Raw genomic sequence first — 23,152 nt, 5'->3', positions numbered from 1 at the left:
CCGCCGGATGTCTGGTAAAATCACCGTTGTAAACTGTGTTGACATCTCTTTTTCTCTTCTCTCTTAAAGGGGGGGAGGGTTTCAGACGGCGACCTGTCGGAAGTGTGGCTTGTTATATCGTTTGTGTACGGGTTCAGGTGTAGCTGCTTAGCTTGCGTGCTAGTTGTGGCCTACCTGTTAGCCACGCAGCTGCTAGCTGCTGCGTTGGCTCGCTGTGTTTACCAGGCTGGTATACGTTAGCTTGTGGCTATCAGCCGTTCGGCTGTTAGCTTAATGCTACACTGTTGAACGTTCTGTGACTATAACATGCTTTAAACACTCTGACTACGACGTCATCTTTGACAGAGGATGTTAGTCGAACCTACCCGGAGCCCGGCCGGCGAGGACTGCGTCAACAAGGAGAACCGTAGCGGCGGGATGGAGCAGCGACGCTGCCCGTGTCGTCAACACAGATGCTGTGTTTACTATCGGTGCCCTGTTAGAGACTGCAGTTCGCTTGGTCTGCGCTCACGGTAGGAAAGGTCCCGACCGGACCTTGAACACTTCTTCTTTCTTTCCCTTCTAAATGTTTTGTAAATAACGATGTTTTCCAAAACGAGTGTTGCTGCACTACATTTAGGATACGACGCGAGTTGTGTGTGAATTGTCTTGTCACTGGTATTAGCTTCTCCATGCAAATCGGGTTGTTTGTTACAGATGTAAAAATGATCTGGTTTGTTGTGTTGAGAAACATCATGTACCGTGTACTCACAAGTTGTAACTGAGAAGCCGTCGGTCTTGCTGAGTTTGTTATTTGAACCGAAGAGAACGGACTCTGTTTTACCCAGGTGTAATGATAGTTTGTTATCAGCGAGCCAGGTGCAGATTCTGCCGAGTTCCGAGCTGAGGGCTTTTTCAACCTGTAACTTGTTCTTGTCAGAGACCAGCAGGGCTGAGTCGTCCGCGAACAGGAACAAGTTGCAGTCACAAGCTGACAACATGTAATTTGCATAAATTAGGAACAGTAACGGTCCTAGTATGCTTTCTTGTGGAACCACAGCTCACTGGGAGGGGGATAGGGTACCATTTACCTCCACCATCTGTTCTCTCCCCTCCAGGTACTGCACCCGGGGACCAATCGAAGTGCTCCTGCCAGTCTTCATCAAGGACACGACAGCGATCTGTTGTGTGCATGTTTTTCCATTGGGTTTATCTTATCGGGGGGGAAACCCTTGCGAGCACGGGGAGAACATGCAAACTCCACACAGAAAGGCCTGGGAGATCCCCCACCTGGGTACCTGGCAACGCGGAAACCTGGTCCCCAAGCGGGAATCGAACCCTGGACCCTCTTGTTGTGAGGCGACAGTGTTAACCACTACACCACCGCGCTGCCATTGACCGTGTCGAAGGCCTTTTGTAGGTCCAGCATGACCTTGCCGCAGTATTTGCCCGCGTCCACCTCTTGTTTGATGTGGTCGTTCAAATAGAGAAGGCATGTGTCAGTGGAGTGGGATGTTCTGAAGCCAGATTGGAATTCGTATTAGATTTTTTCCTGCAGGGTACTTTTCAACCTGTTCGTATAAAATGTTTTCCATGACTTTCGATGTTGATGTTTATGCCAAAATAAGAATACGGATTCAGTGCTTTACATTCTTTATTCATCACCCTCTTCCCTGCAACCCAACCCCCCCCCCAGAGCACGATGTACACAAAAATAATACAATTATCTCACCTCGACATGATTACAACAAAACCAGTGCAGAAAGGCCAGTGGACATATTCCATTAACTACATCAGAGATCTTTCCTAAACACCACGTGCACCTACTTAAATGACTCCTGCTTTTTATGCTCGTTTATGAATGTCAGTCCTATAGTTATGGATGTGGATTGTGATTTTTAACACCGGTTGCACATCGTTTGACCAAAACGCAGGTGGATGCAACGGTTTTTATTTGAATTGTTTCAGTAACCCTATTATGTTTATACACTGATATGAGCAAAATGGCCACTGTGTGAATATGGTCAATTCTATGACGCCTCAGACTAGTTCCACACTAGTTCACAAGTCTTGTGCATGCTCCTCTGAAACAAACGTATATATAGCTTGTTTCTTCCAATTGTAGCTCAACCGTACATTGTTTTTTAAATTCGGTTGATTAAATCTTTTTCTTGAGTCATGAATATTTCTGGTTTCATTCTCACAACCACACACATACACACTTTCAACATTAGGTTTGTTTCAACCCCTGGTCCCGTCGCCTGTTCCTTAATGATAAGCAAGCAGTGCAAGAATGCGGAAGCATTCTACCGTAGTGGCGTGCGGTAATGCGCCTTTCATTTTCCGCCGCCCAGCGCCCAGGTGCGTGCACCGGCGGCGGCGTGCTCGCTCAGGTGCGTGCGTGCGCCGGCGTGCTCGCGCGAGGTGCCCGCGCATGCGCATGAGATCCCGCCTTGGTTCGACACGAGCGGAGCTCAATATATATAAGTCACCGCCCCTTATTCAGTATCGAGAAATAGCTCAATTGGCAACACTGCATGGCTGTGGATCCTACAGCTCGTTTGCTGGCGAGTTCGAATCCCATAAAATATATTTTTTTTAACGTGATTTTTTTTTTAACGTGTATTCTTTCGCCGGTTAAGGTTAGGCATGGTTAAGGTTAAGGTTAGGCATTGTTTCGGAGTTGGTTAAGGTTAGAACGGTTAAGTTTAGGCGCTGTTAAGGAGCTGGTTAAGGTTAGAGTTTGTCAAAGAGAATGGCAATATTCTTTCTATGGTTAAGGTTAGGCATGGTTAAGGTTAAGGTTAAGGTTAGGCATTGTTTCGGAGTTGGTTAAGGTTAGAACGGTTAAGTTTAGGCGCTGTTAAGGAGCTGGTTAAGGTTAGAGTTTGTCAAAGAGAATGGCAATAGACAGCCTATTTCCGCGCGACAGCTCCCAAAGCGGGCCTGAAAAGAAAGGCGCTTTACCGTAGTGGCGTGCGGTGACGAATGCTTCCGCATTTTTGCACTGCTTGCTTATCATTAAGGTAGACGCGGTCCCGTCTCACACACACTGCTACAGTGGAAAGTTAATCTATCCCTCTTCAAGATCATAGAAAGGGCTGTGCATGATAATATTCAATATTATAGACCTGTAATATCTTCAAAAGCATTTAAAGTTAACCCATTGCAACCGGGAAACACATTTGTGTGTATATGCAGGCTATATAGTGAATTTTTTTGCAGGCGTTTTAGGTCTAAACAGTACAATCAAATTTTTTCTTAAAACAAGATATTTTCTAAAACCAATTGGTGTCGTGTTCACCCTTCACTCCCAAGACAGTTTACGATGTTACTGTACATGAGAAGTCTTGATGTCGATGCATATTCATCATTTTATTACCTTCGATAAACAGTGACAACAGTCTTGTTAGTGTTCTACAAGTGGTAGCAAAAGGTATCAGCCAGGAGAGCTGAGCTAAGTGCACATGGTTAATGTAACAAACCGCCCCAACGTAAGCACATAACATTACTTAACGAAGAAAGTGAAGAGCTGAAATACCCACCCAGTGTTAAATGTTCATAATCAGAACTACTCCATAAACCCCCAGTTCCACAAACAGAGAGCTCATTCTCTGGCGCTCCTCAGCAGGAGCCAAACTCTTCTATCCATTTCTCGTATTTCTCGAGGTCGGCCATCGACACGGATTTGGACACTTTCTTCAGAGCGTGCTCAAAGTCGTCCATGGTCGTGGGCATGTGCATCTCATCCCGAGGGATGTTGCGGATCTCCTCCGGGGTCAGGCCTTCGATCCTCCGCCTCATGGCCATCAGGGAGGCGTCCCTACGGTGGTGTAAAGACAAGAGAGTTCAAATGTCACCACAGGGACATGGAGGGCAAAGATAGGCACTGGTATCTATACATTTTTTACACAAAGTAGATTTTCCACCTGCTGGCGAGACCGAAGATGGTGACTGGTAAGAGGGAATAAAGATATTAACCTGCACACATTAGTGATGTCTGCACCAGAGTAGCCCTCCATCTGCTCGGATATTTTGTCCACGTTCACGTCGTTGGCCACCTCCAGTTCCTTCAGATTGATGCGCAGCAGCTCCACTCTGCCTGTGGCTGCAGAGACGACGACAGGGAGCAATAAGATAAGAGGGCAACTCACGACAAGACAAGATAAACCTCATTTATCCAAAAGGGGGTAATTGACCCATCTGTTGCTTCCCAAAGTTTTTCAGAGGGAAGCAACAAATGGTGATTGGAGGATCAGGAAAAGAGAGCTTGAGATAGGTGAAGTGGGTCGCCAGCAGCACTCAAAACCAATAGCATAAATCTGCAGAGCCGCAAGCCCAACGTCTGGGCGGGGCTTCGGGGCTTGTACTCTGTGTGAAGCGGGGCTTTGGGGCTTGTACTCTGTGACTGTGCATGGGCGGGGCGTCGGGGCTTGTACTCTGTGTTGTTTCATGTAAAACCCGGAAGTAGTCAGTTTGTGCTGTTTATTTTTACAAGCAGTGAGGACTCGACAGCATTTGCATTTCTGTGTTCCGTGTTGCGGGTTAGGGTTAAGGTTAGGGTTAAAAATAAACAGCACAAACTGACTACTTCCGGGTTTTACAGGAAACAACACAGAGTACAAGCCCCGACGTCCCGCCTCACACAGAGTACAAGCCACGAAGCCCCGCCCAGACGTTGGGCTTGCGGCTCTGCAGATATACCCTACTCCTCAAAACAGCAACATCCCTACAGCCACAGAACTATGCACGAAAGAATTAAACATTAACTCAATCAGCGCCAGACCCGAGGAAAGTCGGGTTAACTCGGCAACCGTTCAGCGCCAGACCCGAGTATAGTCAGGTTTTCATCGTTATTTCTTTTATTCAATATTTTTATTAATTTCTCTCACATGGACCTCAGGGTTACCATAGGGAACCACTCTGAGATCGCTAGAGTGCAATACCGGCCGCATCCAGGTAGGTGGTAGTATCGCCCACCCTTCGAAACCTTTTTTTCATACCCGGTGTTACATTCAAAATGTCTCCGGGCGCAGTTTTCTTGGTCAGGCGAGTCTAGCGGTTCACTCGATGGCATTGGAACGCGTCCAATGCCCCTGATGCATGTGTTGTGGTGGATTATGTTGGCGACACGATGGACACCAATACTGGAAATCGCGATCAGACAATTGGAATATTCTTTTTGGGGTACCTCCTAGTGAAGGTGAATTGAATGATGAATTGAAAATGGGGGACCCTGATGTAAACAAGACGAAAGTCTTTCTCTGGTCTGCATCCCCTTAACAATTGTATGTATTGAGCTGTACTGTACCCATTCTGCAATCTGTTAATAAAGTTTTCAATCAATCAATCAAGATAAGGACTATATTATGACATCAATCCTGCTTTGATCCAACCATGATTTCACCTTGATCGCAATGACCATGTGTAACGTACTCCAGAACGTATGCCATTGGTGACAATCAAAGCATCAAAAAAACATTTATTTGGAAATAGTAGCGTGTCCAGGCGAGCAACGCCAACGCTTTTAGTAAAATTCACGTATTAGCCAGGATCACTCTGAAACTATACTTATATTCACCACGGTATAACACGCAAACGTATACATGAAAGAATTTATTCTTTTTCACATATTGAACGATGGATAGTTGATGTCAAATGAGCCATAGTATTGTATCCATAGCTATAATATAGAATATAGATATAGCCCTGCAAACACCGTCACAGCGGGCAGGGCGATATGGCCAAAAATTATATCGCGATAACGATATCGATAACAATATCATATCACTCGATATCGATAATTATCGATATTGTTATAAGTATTAAAAAAATAAATAAACAGATGTTTATTTTGCAGCAATTCTTTGTCGTTGCCGCCATCTTTAGTGTTACATCCCCTCACACTCCAGTTCTCAGGCTGCAGCTGGTTTGAAAGCGAAAGTAAACCGGCTTGTCTGATGGCTGTGGCTCCAGGGGAGTTGAACAGTTCTGGCAATGCTAGTTTCTTTTCTATCTTTTGGTGCTTTTTTGGTGGACAAACCACTGCACATGTGCACCGTGACTCGTGACTGGAGACTAGCTCTGCTAGCACACATAGCCTACTGTACAGACGGTTTCAAACTGTATTTTAAATAAGAAAGCAAACAAAATAAATGGACAAGAGAAAAATAAATCTCAATTTGGTCAGTATTGTCATTTGGACAAGCAAAGCAATTACTTTAAGTTGCAGGCAAGAAAGACAAGTCTAAAGTTTAAAGTTTAAAAAAAAAAAGTCACACAAAAAAATAAATAAAAAAAAGAATTTTGATATTATTTATTTCGATATTTTTTCCCCCGATATTGATTATTAAAATATATCGCGATAATTATCGTTATATCGCCCAGCCCTACGCCACGCATTCCTATCTCTTAGAGTGGTGGCGTAGTAGGAACAAAGATGCTCGAGGCCTGCGGTGCTGAATGAGTTAAGAGTGGGAGATTTCTACCCCGTCTTTCACAGAGTAGCAGACAGGGGGTGTCCCTCTGCTGATTACTTTGAAAAGGCTTTGATCTTTTTGCCTGCAAATCAACGATAATGAGGTGCAGCCAGTTTGTCAAGTATGTTAGTGATAGCCAATCACCATCCTTTGCCCAGCTTTGCTTGGGCAATTCTCTCTAACAGGGTGCCTTTCTAGAGCGCCTTTCGAGTTGGCTACTCGAGCGAAAGCCAGGGTAGGAGATTTCAGCATAACGGCACTCAAAGTTGTAGTCTTCTTCAGTAGCCAGGGTTTAAAGGACTGACTGTGTTGTAACTTGTAGTCTTCTTCAGTAGCCAGGGTGTAAAGGACCGACTGTGTTGTAGTCTTCTTCAGTAGCCAGGGTGTAAAGGACTGACTGTGTTGTAGTCTTCTTCAGTAGCCAGGGTGTAAAGGACTGACTGTGTTGTAGTCTTCTTCAGTAGCCAGGGTGTAAAGGACTGACTGTGTTGTAGTCTTCTTCAGTAGCCAGGGTGTAAAGGACGCGTCTATGCCAAATACAACGGCGTTCGGTTTCCGGGTTCCTCCGATTGGCCACTAAGCCCACATGACCGCGCGCTAGCACGCCCCCCTTATCGCCCACTCTCGCGCTGTGAAGCGGAAGAGCCAGCGGGGGCGAGGTGGTGGTTTCTCCCCGGCTCCGTGCGCCGCTGACTCGGTCCAGCTCCAGCAGCAGCGGCCGTCTTCTTCCGAGGCGGCTCGTTCTTATTATTATCCCCCATTGTTCAGGTCGACATGGTCGCACAAACACCCGTTGGAGGAGTAGTGGGGGAGAAGAAGAGGAATATTTTTAAATAGCAAGAATTATCGACTGGCAACTCTGTGCTCGTCAGACATGTTAATGTCATGTATGTTGTGTATGTCATAAATGTCGATATGAATTGAAAATGGGGGACCCTGATGTAAACAAGACAAACGTCTTTCTCTGGTCTGCATCCCCTTAACAATTGTGTGTATTGCGCCGTACTGTATTGTACCCATTCTGCAATCTGTTAAATAAAGTTTTCATTCATTCATTCATTCATTTCTCCCCCACTATTCCTCCAATGGGTGTTTGTGCGACCATGTCGACCTGAACAATGGGGGATTAATAAGAACGAGCCGCCTCGGAGAGAAGACGGCCGCTGCTGCTGGAGCTGGACCGAGTCAGCGGCGCACGGAGCCGGGGAGAAACCACCGCCTCGCCCCGCTGGCTCTTCCGCTTCACAGCGCGAGAGTGGGCGATAAGGGGTCTGCGTGCTAGCGCGCGGTCACGTGGGCTTAGTGGCCAATCAGAGGAACCCGGAAACCGAACGGCGTTGTATTTGGTATAGACGCGTAAAGGACTGACTGTGTTGTAGTCTTCTTCAGGGTGTAAAGGACTGACTGTTACCTGAAGGCAGCGGGATGTAGATCCTCTTCTCCAGTCGTCTTCTCAGAGCCTCGTCGATGTCCCAGGGGAAGTTGGTGGCAGCCAGCACCATCACCATCTTAGAGGGATCCTCATTTTCTGACGCACCACCAACACCTTCACAGCAATAGAAAAACAAACAATACAAATATATTCAGAGGCCTAATATCAATAAAATTATTTTAAAAGGTTAATAGCGGTAAATATTAAGAAATAAAATCAAAAAACATTTAGTAAAATGGCAACTGTTAGAATACCATCCATCTGGACCAGCAGCTCCGCCTTGACGCGCCGGCTGGCCTCGTGCTCCTCAGACGTCCCCCTGCGGCTGCACATGGAGTCGACCTCGTCGATGAAGATGGTGGTCGGAGCGTAGAAGCGCGCCTTTGCGGACAGATACAAAAACGCAAGGACTTAGCACCGGACCGAAACTCGTTTCTATGGAGCGTAACGTGGCCAGGTGGCTATTCTTTCCTACCGGCAAATGATCCGAGGCCTCACCATTTCAAAGAGAAGGCGGACCAGTTTTTCAGATTCCCCTCTGTACTTGGAGGTGAGCGTGGATGAGGAGACATTGAAGAATGTGGTTCTGCACTCTGTGGCGACCGCCTTCGCCAAGAGGGTTTTCCCTGTTCCCGGAGGTCCCACCATCAGCACCCCCTAGGATATACATTATTACACTGAATTGGTGAATCATTGTTTTTTTAACCCTTTCACTACCACACTACAGACTGTTAACCTTCCACTACCACACTACAGATGGTTAACCTTTCACTACCACACTAGACGGTTAACCTTTCACTACCACACTACAGCAGGTTAACCTTTCACTACCACTACAGAAGGTTAACCTTTCACTACCACACTACAGAAGGTTAACCTTTCACTACCACACTACAGACGGTTAACCTTTCACTACCACACTAGATGGTTAACCTTTCACTACCACACTAGACGGTTAACCTTTCACTACCACACTACAGAAGGTTAACTTTTCACTACCACACTACAGACTGTTAACCGTCTGTTGTGTGGTTGTGAAAGGGTTAACCATTTGTCATGTGGCAGTGAAAGGGAACCTTCTGTATTGTCGCAGTGAAAGGGTTAACCATTTGGTAGTGTGGTAGTGAAACGGTTAATATAGTATTGTTATTGGAGTTACTGCATTGTTGGTCTTCTTTGAAAGTGTGAAACGTGATACACAAATTATTAATAAAAACACAAATGTTTAAAAGGCCAAATCAGTGATCCAATTCAGTAAACGAATAGGTATTAGTAGGGTCATCTGTGGCACTTCCGTGACCGTGGAGAGCGAAGGTCCGTTTCTCAATGGATTTGTCATCTAGGAGGGTTAATAAACAAATTTAGCCGGGGTGTATTTTTTTAAAAGGCGGGGAAAATTCGTGAGAGACCAAAATCCAAAATGGCTGCAGTGGAAATTAACTTTTTAATGGTTTGACCTATAATGATGCACAATACATGGTTTCAGAGCTTATTTTAATCAAGGAATACATATTTGGTGTTTATATAATGATTTGACCTATTGTTGACCTTCAAATGCAAGATGGCTGCCAATTTTGAGCTCAAATGGATTTTTTTTTCAAAATCGTCACAGAGCCTTCATATTAGCGCTAATGAAAGCTCTGCTCATGATGAGTTGAGTTATGGACAGAGGGGATAGGTGGCTATCTTCCACCATACTCCATCCATCTGTGAAAGTTGGAGACATGATCACCCCTGTTTGCTTCAGCAGGGTGGGTTATTGGCCCCAGATGCTGTTTCCACAAGGTAGTCTCACTGCTTTGTCTGACCTCTCACCCTAGACCTGTCCGGTTTGGTAAAACCTGCTAGGATTTTCCTCCTACTGGCATAGCTCTCAGGGTTCACTGAGGTACTCAAGCTCCCTTACCACGACAAGGTGAACAGTCAAAAGGGAGGTGTTTTTTTTCTTCTTTTTTTTATATATATGTTTTGTAACTTTTTTATAACTATGGTGCTTCAACAAATAGCACTCCAAACTAATAATTGATCAACTAGTAGCCTAATGGCCTTAAGGGCAGATTTGGAGGCAACAGCATCTCCCTCTGGCTGACACAGCAACTTAACCATGTAATGTCAAACTGAAAATATAATTGTTAGAATAAAACACTAATGTTCACATCACAATATTAAAAAAGAAAGGAAATAAGGGTGGAGAGAAAAGGCTGGTAGAAAACACAAAATACAGAGTAGGGATGGATATAAAATAAGATAAGCAGATGATATAATGTAACAACTTGTTGTTGATGGATGATAAGAACGGGAGACAGAATCACTATTATTCATCAGAATCTGTTGATTCTCCACACTGACTCCATTCATTATCACTGCTACTCTGATCTGAGCAGTCATGAGATGTGAGCTGCTGGGGCAAGGGGGGAAGGGTATGACGCACTGGCCGGCACTTCCCATTCACTAGTTCCCAGCCGTGACCAATGGGGGAAGGATGTTCTTGAAGGTTGTAATGGAGCTGGCAATATGTAATGTAGTTTGTCCTTTCCACATGAAGATCCAAGGAGTCCTCATCAGGTGGGAGACGAATCGTACACTTCTTCAATTTGTGCCACTTGGAAGCTCTGGCCTGGCCACACGTAACATCTGCACTCTCAGCGTAAACAATTGAGAGGACAAATGCTTTCATATCTGCTCTCACTTCATCTTTCAACTCCAGACTATCACCCACTCGTCCCAGGAGCTCTCTTGCCTCAGGAACAACCATCACCTTCTCCAACACCTTTTTCTTTCCATGCCCATAGAAGCCTGAGGTGTGGTCACTGCCACGGAGAGGTATAATGATGTCTGCAACCTCTTCAGAGAGCATTGCACGGCAGTTGATACATGCATTCTTGCGCTTGATCAGCAGATCACCTCTGATTTGTTGCGAGACAAACTGCTGTGTCTCCGCAGTCTAGAACAACAGGTCCAGTGTAGTTGGTGGTCCTCACCTTTGCATAGGCGGAGAGCAGCATTGTGTCTGCCTCTGGATGTTTGAAGACATACTCTCCATTAGCGATGCCAGTGCTGAGGTTGGTTGACACTTCTCCCTCACAGTATATGATATCACCCTGCACTTGACCAACTTGTGTTTTCAGCTGTTCTTTCACAAGTTTTTGCAATCTGACCTTGTTTCCTGAGTTGACCATGAGTTCACTGAATTCAGCAGCACTTGTCGTTGATGAGAATGATGAGGTAAGCATTGGCATGGCGTGAGAAGATGATTGCGCAGATTTTATTCAGGTAGAACCATCCCGCTTCCTAGCCTCTCGGTCCTCAGGTGTGGGGGTGGCAAGTAGGGCTGGGTGATATGGTCTAAATATGATATCACGATATTTTCTGACCTTTCGGCGATACACGATACACATAACAATGTTTTTCTTTTTTTCCCCAAACAATTCATTATGAGGCTTACCAAGACAGTATTTGAGTTTGCAAGCTAACATTAAAGACAAAATAAAATACCCATGCATTTAGCATTTTTATATTATATATTAGATTTATATTATTGGATTATTAGATTATATATTGCATATATTTAGCAATGAGATATTATATGATTTAGATATGAAATATGATTAATTGAAAATGGGGGACCCTGATGTAAACAAGACGAAAGTCTTTCTCTGGTCTGCATCCCCTTAACAATTGTATGTATTGAGCTGTACTGTACCCATTCTGCAATATGTTAATAAAGTTTTAAATCAATCAATCAATCAATCAATCAATCAATCAATCAATCAATCAATAAATAAATAGCATTTTAGCATTTTTATGAAACTACTGTATATTTGTATGTCTCTAAATGTTTTGATGAATTGAAAATGGAGGACCCTTATGTAAAAAAGCCGAAAGTCTTTTTCTGGTCTTCATCCTCCAGTCCACTCTTGTTGTATTGAGCTGTACTGTATTGTACCAATTCTGCAATCTGTTAATAAAGTTTTCATTCAATCATTCAGCCGGCAACAGAATAATTTTGATCGACAGTCGAGTCTGCCAATTACGTCACACCGCTTGCACCCGCCCTGCTGTTCTTAGCACCAATCGGCAAGCGCTATTTGTTTTTTACATTCCAGAATGTCCTCCATTGATTTTGACGAGAGCACAACAACAACAGCTCCCCGCGGCCGACGAGTTAGATTACCAGCCCACCGCAGCATGACTAAATGAGGCATAATGATTTTACTGCAACGACACCTGCGGCTCGTCACCCACTGATCAGTATAAATGGGTAACCATTAACCAACCCCTGTGGTGGTTGCCATGGTGACTGAAAATGCCACACCTCTGCACCGTGAGTACAAATAAAATGAAATAAACAGAAAGGCTTTTTGGCTCCAACAGTAACATTTAAAAAAAATTAAATAAAAAAGAAAATGGAAATATCATTTGACATTTTTATTTTTTAGCTCTTCCAGACATTTAAATGAAAAACAATCTATTGTTTTTAATACAAATATACCTCCTGTTCATTGTTTTTGGTTCGTTTTTTTTTTTTTTCTCTCGATATTAATATCCTATTCACTGTATTTTGGCTGGAAAAGGCATATTGGGAGTCCGAAGGTGCAGTACCGGCCAGATCCTGGTAGTGGCGCTGTCTCGAGAATGCAGTAACCCCCCTCCTTCCCAGTCCCTAGTGGACCTCTGCTGTTCTCTCTATATGGCTCTGATCAGCTTACGCTAACGCAACGTTAATTTCGGTATTTAACGCAACGTGGGCATAAAGGAATGGCGAGGATGCAAAGCATGTTAGATGCGTTTGACCCGTTGTGGGGAAAAAAATAACAGGCACTTATTTCGGGTCGCAAAATAAGCGGACTCTGAAGCAATGCTGTCTAACGTTAACACACGCTGCTACTGAGCTACTGTTGTGGCGGCCGGGCGGATATGCATTGCTCACCAGGGGATTTTCAAAATAAGAGTATCGCAATATGAATCGATCTTTTTACGTTGCATCGATCCTATTTGATAATTGATAATAGATCGATATATCGATCTGGATCGATGTATCGTCCCACCCCTAACCGGCCCAAACCATCACCGTGACCCAGCCCAAACCATCACCGTGACGTCACCATCCAGCTAAATCTAAAATGGCGGCGCCCATGGCAAAAACGGGGAAATTACATTTGAGTTTTCAGACAAATAAGCAGGATTTCACATTTGATTATAGGACCATGTCTTACCCAAGGTACACAACAAACAAACTAGGCTCATATTGTTTAACGCTTCATCTCCTCTTTAAAGAAATTCTGGAACTAACATCATATTTCTCACAAAATTATTACTGAAATGTTTGAGTCGGTACCTTCCACGGTCGTCGTATGCCCTTGAAGAACTCTGGCATCCACATCGGCAACACGACCGCTTCTTTCAGGAGCTTTTTGGCTTCTTCCAAGTCTGCAATATCATCCCTGAGGGAAACGGTAACAGCGTGGTGAGACACAGACGGTGTTTCCAGCGCAGCCTGCAGTCATTATTCCAGTACAGACAGAGCTACAGACGGAGCTACAGACACGCACCATTTAACGCTGGGGTTCTGAGATATGATGTCTCTCTCCAGGGCCTCCACCAGGTCTTTGTCGTATCCCGTCCCGTCAAACTTCATTAATTCTCTCTCCTGGAACTCTTTGTTCTGGAAAGCAAACACGCAGAAGAAGAGTCATATGAGGGATGTTGAGTTACATAAGTACATTTATATTGGATGTGTAAAATTGCACATCTGAATGATCCGATGAGAAACTTTTATTATGTAATTTTGTTTGTATTGTAGTACGTACAATAATTAATTAAAATAATGTGTATAATGTGTTTTTCCCCCCACCACATTGTTCAGCAAACTACTGAAAATGGCTTGGCAGCATCTAGTCCCCTTTACTCCCATTGAGAATGCAAAGGATCTATGAATATGCTAATTTAAAACAAGCATACATTGATATACACCAGGAATTCCAAATCAGCAGCTCAGATTATATTATTTCAAGACATGTAAACACCTTTCTCTGAAGCTAACGGCTTTGACTGAAATGTTTGTGTTACAGAAAGTCCTGGCTACCAATAGGGGCTTTACAAGCTATGAAAAAGCATGGTCATGTATGTATTGCATTCTGTACCAATAGGCTAATGAAATGTCTTACCATTACCATGGCAACCACAACTATTGACAACAATAACATTCTAAAAGGACCCATGTTTAATGTCTGCTAATGCAATAACTGAATATAATTAGGTCCAAACTGTTCCTTAGCAACAGCATTCCAGTGAAACAGACTATAATTATTGTCATTAATGGTTTCCCATGGCAATTCAAATGACTCAATTGTCCCTGTAGAAGCCTAGGCTACAGAGAACCGGATCACAACCCCCAGGTGGGAGAGACCAAGAGGGGAGGCAACACAAACACAGACAGACAGGGTGGGAGAGATACTGAGATAACTTACTTCATGTTTACTGTACGAAAGTATATTAGTCTGTAAACGCTTAGCAGGAGATTTTAGCCTACTCGTATTTGCGTTTTTTATAATTCCTTTTTGGCATTTTAGCTTTAGCTGACATGACGAGATAATATCACAGATGCAGAGTGCATGACCTGAGATGCATGTTGGTAGTCATAAGGGAGAGGAGGAGAGGGAGGGGCTGTCCGAGAGGGTGTTTGGTTCTGTATTTACTTTCAATTGGTAAGCTAAACTTGAACTTGCCATGCTGTAGGTAGCTGGCTACTTACCAGCAAACCATTATATATCTATCCATTGTTCACGTTAACTTGTTTTCACTGATGGAACATTCAACAACAATAATACAAATCTTACCGTTGTTATTCCGTCATGCCAAATTCTGATGTTTGATCGGTCACTCTGAACTATTGGCTATTATTATTCTGTGATGGTCTGTATCAAACACATGCACACTATAAACAATACCATTGGCTTGTAAGTGTGAAAATCTGATTGGATGCACCTCCACGTGAATCTCTCACTGTCCATGAATGAGACAGAGAATGAATGGCAAGTTATCCCTCTCACACTTTTTCCCCCTCCTCGGACCAAATGACAGAATTCCGTCTTAGTGATGGAAAGCTTTAATCCCTGTAAATGGTGTCAGTCAAGTTACCCCATATTGGACGATGAAAGGTTCAACCTATTTGTGACATAACACATGCAACTCAGATTTCAGGGAAGCACAGAGATGCTCTCCTTCTCCAGGGGAAGAATGTGGGAAAAAAGTGCTCTGGTGACAAGTTCTGCACAAAATACAATCTGTATAGTCAAAGTCATGCCTCCAGGAGGAGTTAACCATTAATTTTTTTTTAAAGGGGATCTTTTAAAGAAAAGGATATTTGGAATGCCAGTAAGCTGTATGAGGAGGCGCACCTGCTATCCATTCACTACTATATTATTACTTTGCCCTGAGGGGGCTCAATGTAATCCATGTGGCTTACACTTTCTACGAACCAGGAACCAGGCTAACAGGCTGGGGATGTTTGGAGGTAAACACACGCCAGTGCCGGAGTGCAGCTCGGTCAACAATACAAAATAGCTTCATGCCGTGCAAAGTAAGTTAACAATCGGCAATTCCTTCTCAAGGGACATGAACAACCTAGGGAATTTAGAGCTTTTTATATTCAATGACATTATAAAGGCAAAAGTAACTGCCCCACATGGTAAATGGACTGCCTTTATATAGCGCTTTTATCCAAATCACTTCACATTTATATTTAGCTGATGCTTTTATCCAAAGAGACTTACAAATTGTGTACAACAAGTCAGCAGGAGGGGTACACCTCTGATGGCTAAGGTTCTTGTTCGTCTAGCAGTGTCAAACTTGAGTGCATAGTAGTATAGCATAGTAGGTACTAGGTAGTATAGGCCTACTAGGCTAGGTAGTATAGGCTTTATAACTTATGCCTCTCGTTCACCCATTCACTCCCACATTCACACACCGACAGCAGAGGCAACCATGCAAGGTGCCAACCTGCTCATCAGGAGCAGTTAGGTCAAGTGCCTTGCTCAAGGACACTTCGACACAGTGCCAGGAGGAGTCGGAATCGACCCAGGCACAACATCAGCACAACATCTACCTTATCATCCTTTAGTTTTCCAGGGGCCTCTTTTGTCTCCTTCTTGTCCTTAGCCGTCTTGGGTTTCACTCTGTCTCCATTGGGCGTGCGTGGCGAGTGTCTCTGTTGGGCCCTCACACCAGCAATAGTCACGCGGTTGTTGTGAGGTTTGCCGTCTTTGCAGGGGTTGGCAGGCTTCCTCACGGGACAAGGGGAACGTCTTTTGAAAGAAGAGAGGAGTTCCATCAATTGGCCTGAGCACTTCATGTCATACATTTCAGCTACAAAACAATGACATCCTCAAATTTTTCAGGATGATATTGCCATTAACATTTGACATTCTGGTTCCGGGTCGAGCATGGGGTAGACATCTCTGAGCCACGCTGCCACTCCCAAACTTTTATTTTACTTTAAAAAGACTATTTTTTTTATTTCAAGATAATTTAACCACTACTATACGTCATCCATATCTCTGCCTGTATTATTCAACCAAAAAGAAAAAAGAAGAACGAGCATGATGGCTGTGCGAGTCTTGAGAAGCGGGACCGGCCCCGGGGATGGAGCTACCATGGCTTAGCTAACGGATGAAATCAGACGGGCTTTCACCGTGGAGTTCAGAGCGTTTGCTGCCTCGCTCGAGTCCAGACTCGACGGCTTCCAACTGGCGGTCGCGGACCATACCCAACGCCTGGCCTCCGTGGAGGACGGCATGAATACATGGTCTGGTAGGATGATGGAGCTGGAGGCCAGATGCACAGCTCAGGACGAAGTCATCGGCAAGCTAAAAAACAAGCTAATTGATGTCGAGTCACGCAGCCGGCGTTCTAACATACGCATCCTGGGCCTGGATGAATCCCTACACAGCAACCGTCCCAGTGTCTTTTTCGCAGAGGTCCTGGTGGAAATCATGGGGAAAGACGTCCTCGCTACACCACCGGAGCTCGACTGATGTCACAGGACACCAACACCCAAGCCAGCGCCCGGCTCCAGGCCTAGGGCGGTAATCGCCCGTTTACATCACTACAAGATCAAGGAGGCTATTATCCTGGAAGCTCGCAAACAGGGGAGGAAATTAGGCCACTTTACTCGCCAAATGCGAGTGTATGGTTGGCGAGTGATTCACGAAGACCACTCGCCAGTCTGGCGACTATTAAACAAAACAAAACAAAATTATTCTGCAATCTGCTCATTCGCGCACTGGCACAAGCCGAACTCTGACTCCCCCCTTATGATTCCTCTCATTTGCGCCTCATAATAATCCATAACCAATGAACATCATCGTTGTACAGATGCGCTCTAAGCTCCTCCAATGAACACTCGTTTTCTAGAAGATGTCGCGCATCTAGGGGAAGTGGATAGACCACTGCGTGCAGACCTACAGACTACTGTCACCGGCTTGACAACGACAACGTAGAGACAAAAACACATCGTGGATGAAAATAATTGCATGTAGAGTCGTCAGTGCGGTCTGTCTCTTCGAGTCGGATGAGAATGACAAGTGGGCGTGAGGCTAACCCAGCATTAGCCGGCTAGCTACCTAGCATGTAACAAGCTACTAGGGGTGGGAATCACCAGTTTCATCATGATACGATACGATATCGATTCTTTGGACAACGATACGATATTTGCCGATATCACAAAGTCTCTCATGATACAATACGATACGATTAGATTCAGGTGCCTGCAATCGATATGAGATGATATCATATGCCCATTTAACACAATCAGTAACATTTAGATCAACCAAAAAAAGGTAATGAAAATATCATTTGACATTTGTATTTTTGAGCTCTTCCAGACATTTAAAGGAAAATCAATATTGTTTTTAATACAAATAGACTTCCCGTTCACTGTAAAGTGCCACGTTTTGATATATTGAGCTTTAAACTTTAAGCAAAATTTTTTGGAACTCAAAACTCACAACCTAAAACCCCTCCCTACCTCCCTCTCCCAAACCGTTCCTACAACAATTTGTTGATGTTGCATGATCATGTATAGGCCTACATTTATTATGTATTATATTGTTTATGTTTAAATAACATTTAAACATCAAACTCCTCTGACCTCATCTGGTCTTTCCAAAGACGCGCGCACACACACACACAGAAAGGGAGAATGCTATGCTGTAACATCTACACACACGGAGCTACTGCTGTTGTTCTTGGGCGGATATGAGACTCGCCACAGGATTTTCAAAATAAGAGTATCGATATGAATCGATCTTATTACATCGCATCGATCCGATTCGATCATTGATAATTACATCGATGTATCGATCTGGATCGATGTATCGTCCCACCCCTACAAGCTACCATAACGCGCATTCAACATAGTGGACTATACTGAGCGGCTTTGCTTAACACATTGACGACCAGCGTCCCGCGCCGATTTATAGGCCAGAGGACCGAGCGTTGTCAACAAACCGATGTACTTTCTAACAGCTATATATATACTTTATAGTATTGCTATCTGTCCATTCTCATTGTCACTTGAGTGCATAAACCGTGCCTTCATAATGGCTTAAAGAAAATAAAAATCCATCGGTTGGTTGTCATTTTATAGTGCCGTGAATATAAGGTTTATCGCAGTTTTCGCCTAGTCTTTTTTCTGGGGAGCTAGATAATAGGCTAAAGGCTAGTCACGTTATATCAAACGCCATTTCTGCTGTATATATACGAATGAGATAAAACAAACTGCGTAGCATCCGGACTATTACAGAGCATCTATGGATGAAATGGGGGCGGCAGGTGACGCCGATTACTATTATTGATTAGCAATACAGTGTGCGTTCAATTAGCCATTTTCACTGATCGATCACGTTGCGTTTTAAAACAATGTCCAATCCAGCTGTAATTTGGGGGAATAGTATCCTACCGTCAGCCCATGTGATCGCCGGCAGCATTTCGTCATTAGTCATCGGAATCTGGTAGATCGATATGTCCATTGGTTGATCATAAATCCCATTATTCCAGGCTGAAATCTGCGTTCGGTAACGGGATCAAAGATGGAGGGTGTTTGTTTGGGATCGAGGCTCATATGAAACGCCCACAGACAGTAAATTTTTTTTTTCAATCACCCCCCAATGATACTGCAGTGGAGCGATGGCGCCCCTAAGCGGATCTGGCCGGTATTGCATGTTTCGAAAATCAAATATGCGGGTAGGTCCTGCAAGTCGATCGCGGACGTTAATAGCGTTATTAATATAGAATAAAACAATAACAACTTGCCACGAGTTAACTCATGGCTCTGGTCCACAACGCATGGCACCGAAACACGAGTTAGCTCGTGGCTGGTCCCTATAGTGTTAAATGCAGCCGAGTGACATTTTATTATTACCAGGTTTCCCCCCACATCACCACTTGCCCATATGCCCTTCACAACGGTGATGTTGTCATACTTGTCATTCAGAATACACCTGCTGAACCCCTAGCGTTGACAGGAGATTCGATTCCAATGTATTGTCATCATACAGCACAAGTACAGTACAACCAGAATACGTTTGGCATCCAACCAGAGTGCAAATGTAAGTCAAGTTCAAGTTTTTTTTATTTACATTACAGTGAAATGCTTGGTTCTTTCACTGCCCAGCCCAACCTAGACCAGCCCAACTTTCCCTGCCCAACCCAGTCCAGCCCAGCATCTTTCACTGCCCAGTTCAGCCCAACCCAGTCCAGCATCTTTCACTGCCCAGTTCAGCCCAACCCAGTCCAGCATCTTTCACTGCCCAGTTCAGCCCAACCCAGCATTTTTCATTGCCCAGTTCAGCCCAACCCAGTCCAGCATCTTTCACTGCCCAGTTCAGCCCAACCCAGCCCAGCATCTTTCACTGCCCAGTTCAGCCCAACCCAGTCCAGCATCTTTCACTGCCCAGTTCAGCCCAACCCAGTCCAGCATCTTTCACTGCCCAGTTCAGCCCAACCCAGTCCAGAATAGTTCCCTCTTTCATGTTAATATGTGATATCCTAATATTTTGAAGAGTAGAGACGGTGTGATTAATACATGTTTTATGCTAATATTGTGAAGAGTAGAGACACTTATTAATGTTTTATGCTAATAAATATTTTAAAGAGTAGAGACACGGTGTGATTATTACTATGATTGAAAATCAATTTAGACGAACACATACAAAGAAGTAATTATCACAATTAGCGATTTATTTTTGGCTGGTAAAAAATCAGTTTGGCTGGTAAAAAAAATCATCTACTCGCCAGTTGGCTGGTAAGCCAAAAAGTTAGTTTCCTCCCCTGCTCGCAAACGGAGAGGGAATCTGACATACAGAGGGAAACCAGTTTCAATCTTCGAAGACTACTGCCCCACCGAACCCGGCGGACCCGATGCCGGCTTCACCAGACCCGGACGCGGACCTGGTACCGGCTTCGCCGGAGCTGGACCCGATGCCGGCCTCATCAGATCCAGACGCGGTAGTAGCATGACTCTGGGCCGTTAGCATCCTGCTACGGCTATCACACAGAGAGGGGTTGCATTTAATATTTTATTACATATGTAGTTATGGATGAATACTTGACGTTAGGCTTCGCCTGGAAGTTTATCTTTTTTTTTTCTCTCGCTATCTGACATAAGGGGAGAGGGGGGACAATACTGCTGTATATGACTGTTGTACATTGTACAGCCGTGTTTTGGTTCATTGCCACCGGGATGCGTTTACTGTTGCTTGCACATTGAACGAACTGGGGTATCGTGACTGCGCCAGCCGGGCCTGGTCGGCCACATACAGCTAGCCACCCGCATGGCTCCCGTCAATATCTGCTGCTGACAACGTGCTCGCTGGAGCGGCAGACGGCCCCCTGCACAGCGCCCTCCTCTGGTGGGGAGGCCTAATCGCACAAGGTCAAACCAGCATCATGGGAGATAACAGACCCACGGACAAAGTATCGCCCCCTCCCGGCCTGGTGGATGTACGGCACGCCTGTCCTATCGCAACAAGCCTGAAAGATACAACCCCCCCCCCCTTTTACCACTAGTTTTGGGCTCCAGCCGTTGACCTTACTAATGGCTTATGGTTCAATTTGAATTTTCTTGTTTACTTTACACTTTGAGGCACTTTTGTATATAGGGGAATGTGGCAGTTAGCCACTGAGAGATGGTTCTACGAATGGTAGGTTTGAAGGTTCTGGAAATGTTGGTGAGTCCCTGTGATGTTGGGGAAAGACCCACTGGTCCCACACCTTTATATTTTTTTAATGTCATTAATATTTGTTTTATGTATGGCTCAAAGTACATAGTGTTTAAAATAAGTGAATTCTGCATGCCCACAGGCCTGTCCAGGTCTGCCCTGCCTACACCCCCCCTAATATTCTATGGCTACGGGCCTACGGCTAACTCTGAGAGCTTTAAGCTCTGCTCCTGGAATGTTCGAGGTCTTCAGAAATTAGCAAAGAGGAAGGCGATTCTGACCTTTTTAAAGAAGGAGAATGTCTCTATTGCTTTATTACAAGAAACCCATATGGGGCCCAACGACACCGCTAAACTCCAAAAGAGTTGGGTGGAACAGGTCTTCGCCACAAACTATTCTACATTCAGTAGAGTGGCCATATTGATCAATATAAATCTCCCCTTTAGACTCATAACTTCCTCTTTAGATAGCCAAGGTCGCTATGTGATTATCAAAGTCAAGTCAAGTCAAGAGTTTTATTTGTCACGGCATACAAGTATACAATGAAATGCGGGCAATCGTTGCCTGCAACGATGTGCAATACAGTGGTACAACATATAATAGAATCCAATAAAAACAAAAAAAGGGGGTTCTTAATGGTAAAGAAATGACATTTATGAATGTATACTGTCCCCCAGGCTACTCCCCTGACTTTCTATGCAAAATATTTACTGAATTTAATGGCCTGGCCTCTGAGAATGCTTTTGTGGGCGGAGACTTTAACTGTCACCTTATACCGTCTCTTGACAAACTCCCACCCAGTTTGGCTCCCCCCTCTAGGCAAGCAAAGATGCTCTCCTCCCTATGCAAGGACATTGGATTCTCAGATGTCTGGAGAACCCTTTGCCCATCCGAACTGAAGTTCACCTTTTTTAGCGGCCCACACAAGAGCAACAGTAGAATAGACTATTTCTTCATCCCTTCCTCTAAGCTCTTTCTAGTATCGTCCTGCACAATTCGGAAGTATTGTTTTATCGGATCACGCCCCTATATATCTGGTCTACTCCTTGTCAGAAGAGAGGGCACTGTCGAGGCGTTGGCATCTCAACCCATAACTCCTCAAGGATGATATGTTTGTCTCCTATTTCGAATCGGAATTTAAAATATTCTACTCAATTAACTCGCATTCTACGGATAACCCGTCTCTGGGAAACATCCAAGGTCTTTTCTCGCTGACTGATTACGTCTTACGTATCATCCAAGAAACGCAAGAAAAATGAACAATGCAAACTTCTTGAATCCAAACTAGCCGACCTTGAGAATCAACATGTTTCAAACCCAGCCCCGGCTGTGCTTATAGAGCTTACGGCCACCAGAACCGCGTTAAACACTCTTAAATTTGCCAAATACTCTCTTAAATTTGCCAGACAGAGAATGTACGAACACGGTGACAAGCCTGGTAGGTGCCTAGCTAACTTGGCAAAAAAAATGGCTGACACCCAAGTAGGGCTGACCCTTTTTAGTCGATTAGTCGACTAATCGGTCGAAAGGAGCCGTAGTCGACTAGCCAACCTCTTAGTCTATATATAAAAAATTTATTTAAAAATATTATAATATTTTTGTTCCCTTTTTTTATCATTCTTTCCAAAAGAAAAGAGGCCTAAAAGCGTGGCTAACACTAATGGCACGCATACCAGAAGCTAACTGCCTACGAAAACAGGCACAGAGGCACTGAAAGAGGATTTCACCCATCTAATGAACACACTAGACTAGACAAATATCAAGATGTATCCATCAGTGGACAAGAAGCCTTCAGTTGACTCCTTCAATAGTAGACTAACGGCAAATTTTGGCCAATCATAGTCGACCATCCAAATCCTTAGTCGGGGACAGCCCTACACCCAAGTAATAGCCTCAATCTCGGACTCCAACAGGGTCAGGTCCTTTGACACCAAAACTATTAATAAAGAGTTTGCCTCTTTCTATGCCCAACTCTATAGGACTGAACGACCCGATGGTGCTCTCTCTGACATGCACGCTTTTTTCGCTGATTTGCACCTCCC

The 23,152-nt window shown here is 44.4% G+C and overlaps 1 protein-coding gene across 2 annotated transcripts in view; it reads right to left on the bottom strand.

Annotated features, from left to right (window-relative positions):
- Window positions 1-1,408: 1,408 nt before the first annotated feature.
- The window catches only part of katna1 (katanin p60 (ATPase containing) subunit A 1), a 46,772-nt gene continuing 25,028 nt past the window's right edge, over window positions 1,409-23,152 (bottom strand). Inside the window, exons 4-12 of one of the 2 annotated variants that reach the window (XR_014619649.1) lie at window positions 15,998-16,196; window positions 13,443-13,555; window positions 13,229-13,334; window positions 8,389-8,547; window positions 8,145-8,271; window positions 7,870-8,004; window positions 3,961-4,087; window positions 3,012-3,802; window positions 1,415-2,227 (exon numbers count right to left, since the gene is read on the bottom strand). Coding sequence is in view for 1 of the 2 variants with exons in the window: in XM_084313736.1 (XP_084169862.1) it covers window positions 3,604-3,802; window positions 3,961-4,087; window positions 7,870-8,004; window positions 8,145-8,271; window positions 8,389-8,547; window positions 13,229-13,334; window positions 13,443-13,555; window positions 15,998-16,196 (1,165 nt within the window). In the remaining variant the exon portion in view is untranslated. Of the gene's footprint in view, window positions 3,803-3,960; window positions 4,088-7,869; window positions 8,005-8,144; window positions 8,272-8,388; window positions 8,548-13,228; window positions 13,335-13,442; window positions 13,556-15,997; window positions 16,197-23,152 lie in introns of both variants that reach the window. The other variant, XM_084313736.1, reaches the window with a different exon arrangement.

The sequence above is a fragment of the Notolepis coatsorum genome, assembly GCF_963971535.1.
Source record: "Notolepis coatsorum genome assembly, chromosome: 5".
Taxonomy (NCBI): Eukaryota; Metazoa; Chordata; class Actinopteri; order Aulopiformes; family Paralepididae; genus Notolepis; species Notolepis coatsorum.
The sequence above is the reverse complement of the archived record's forward strand: the minus strand, read 5'-3'. Positions and strand labels throughout refer to the sequence as shown.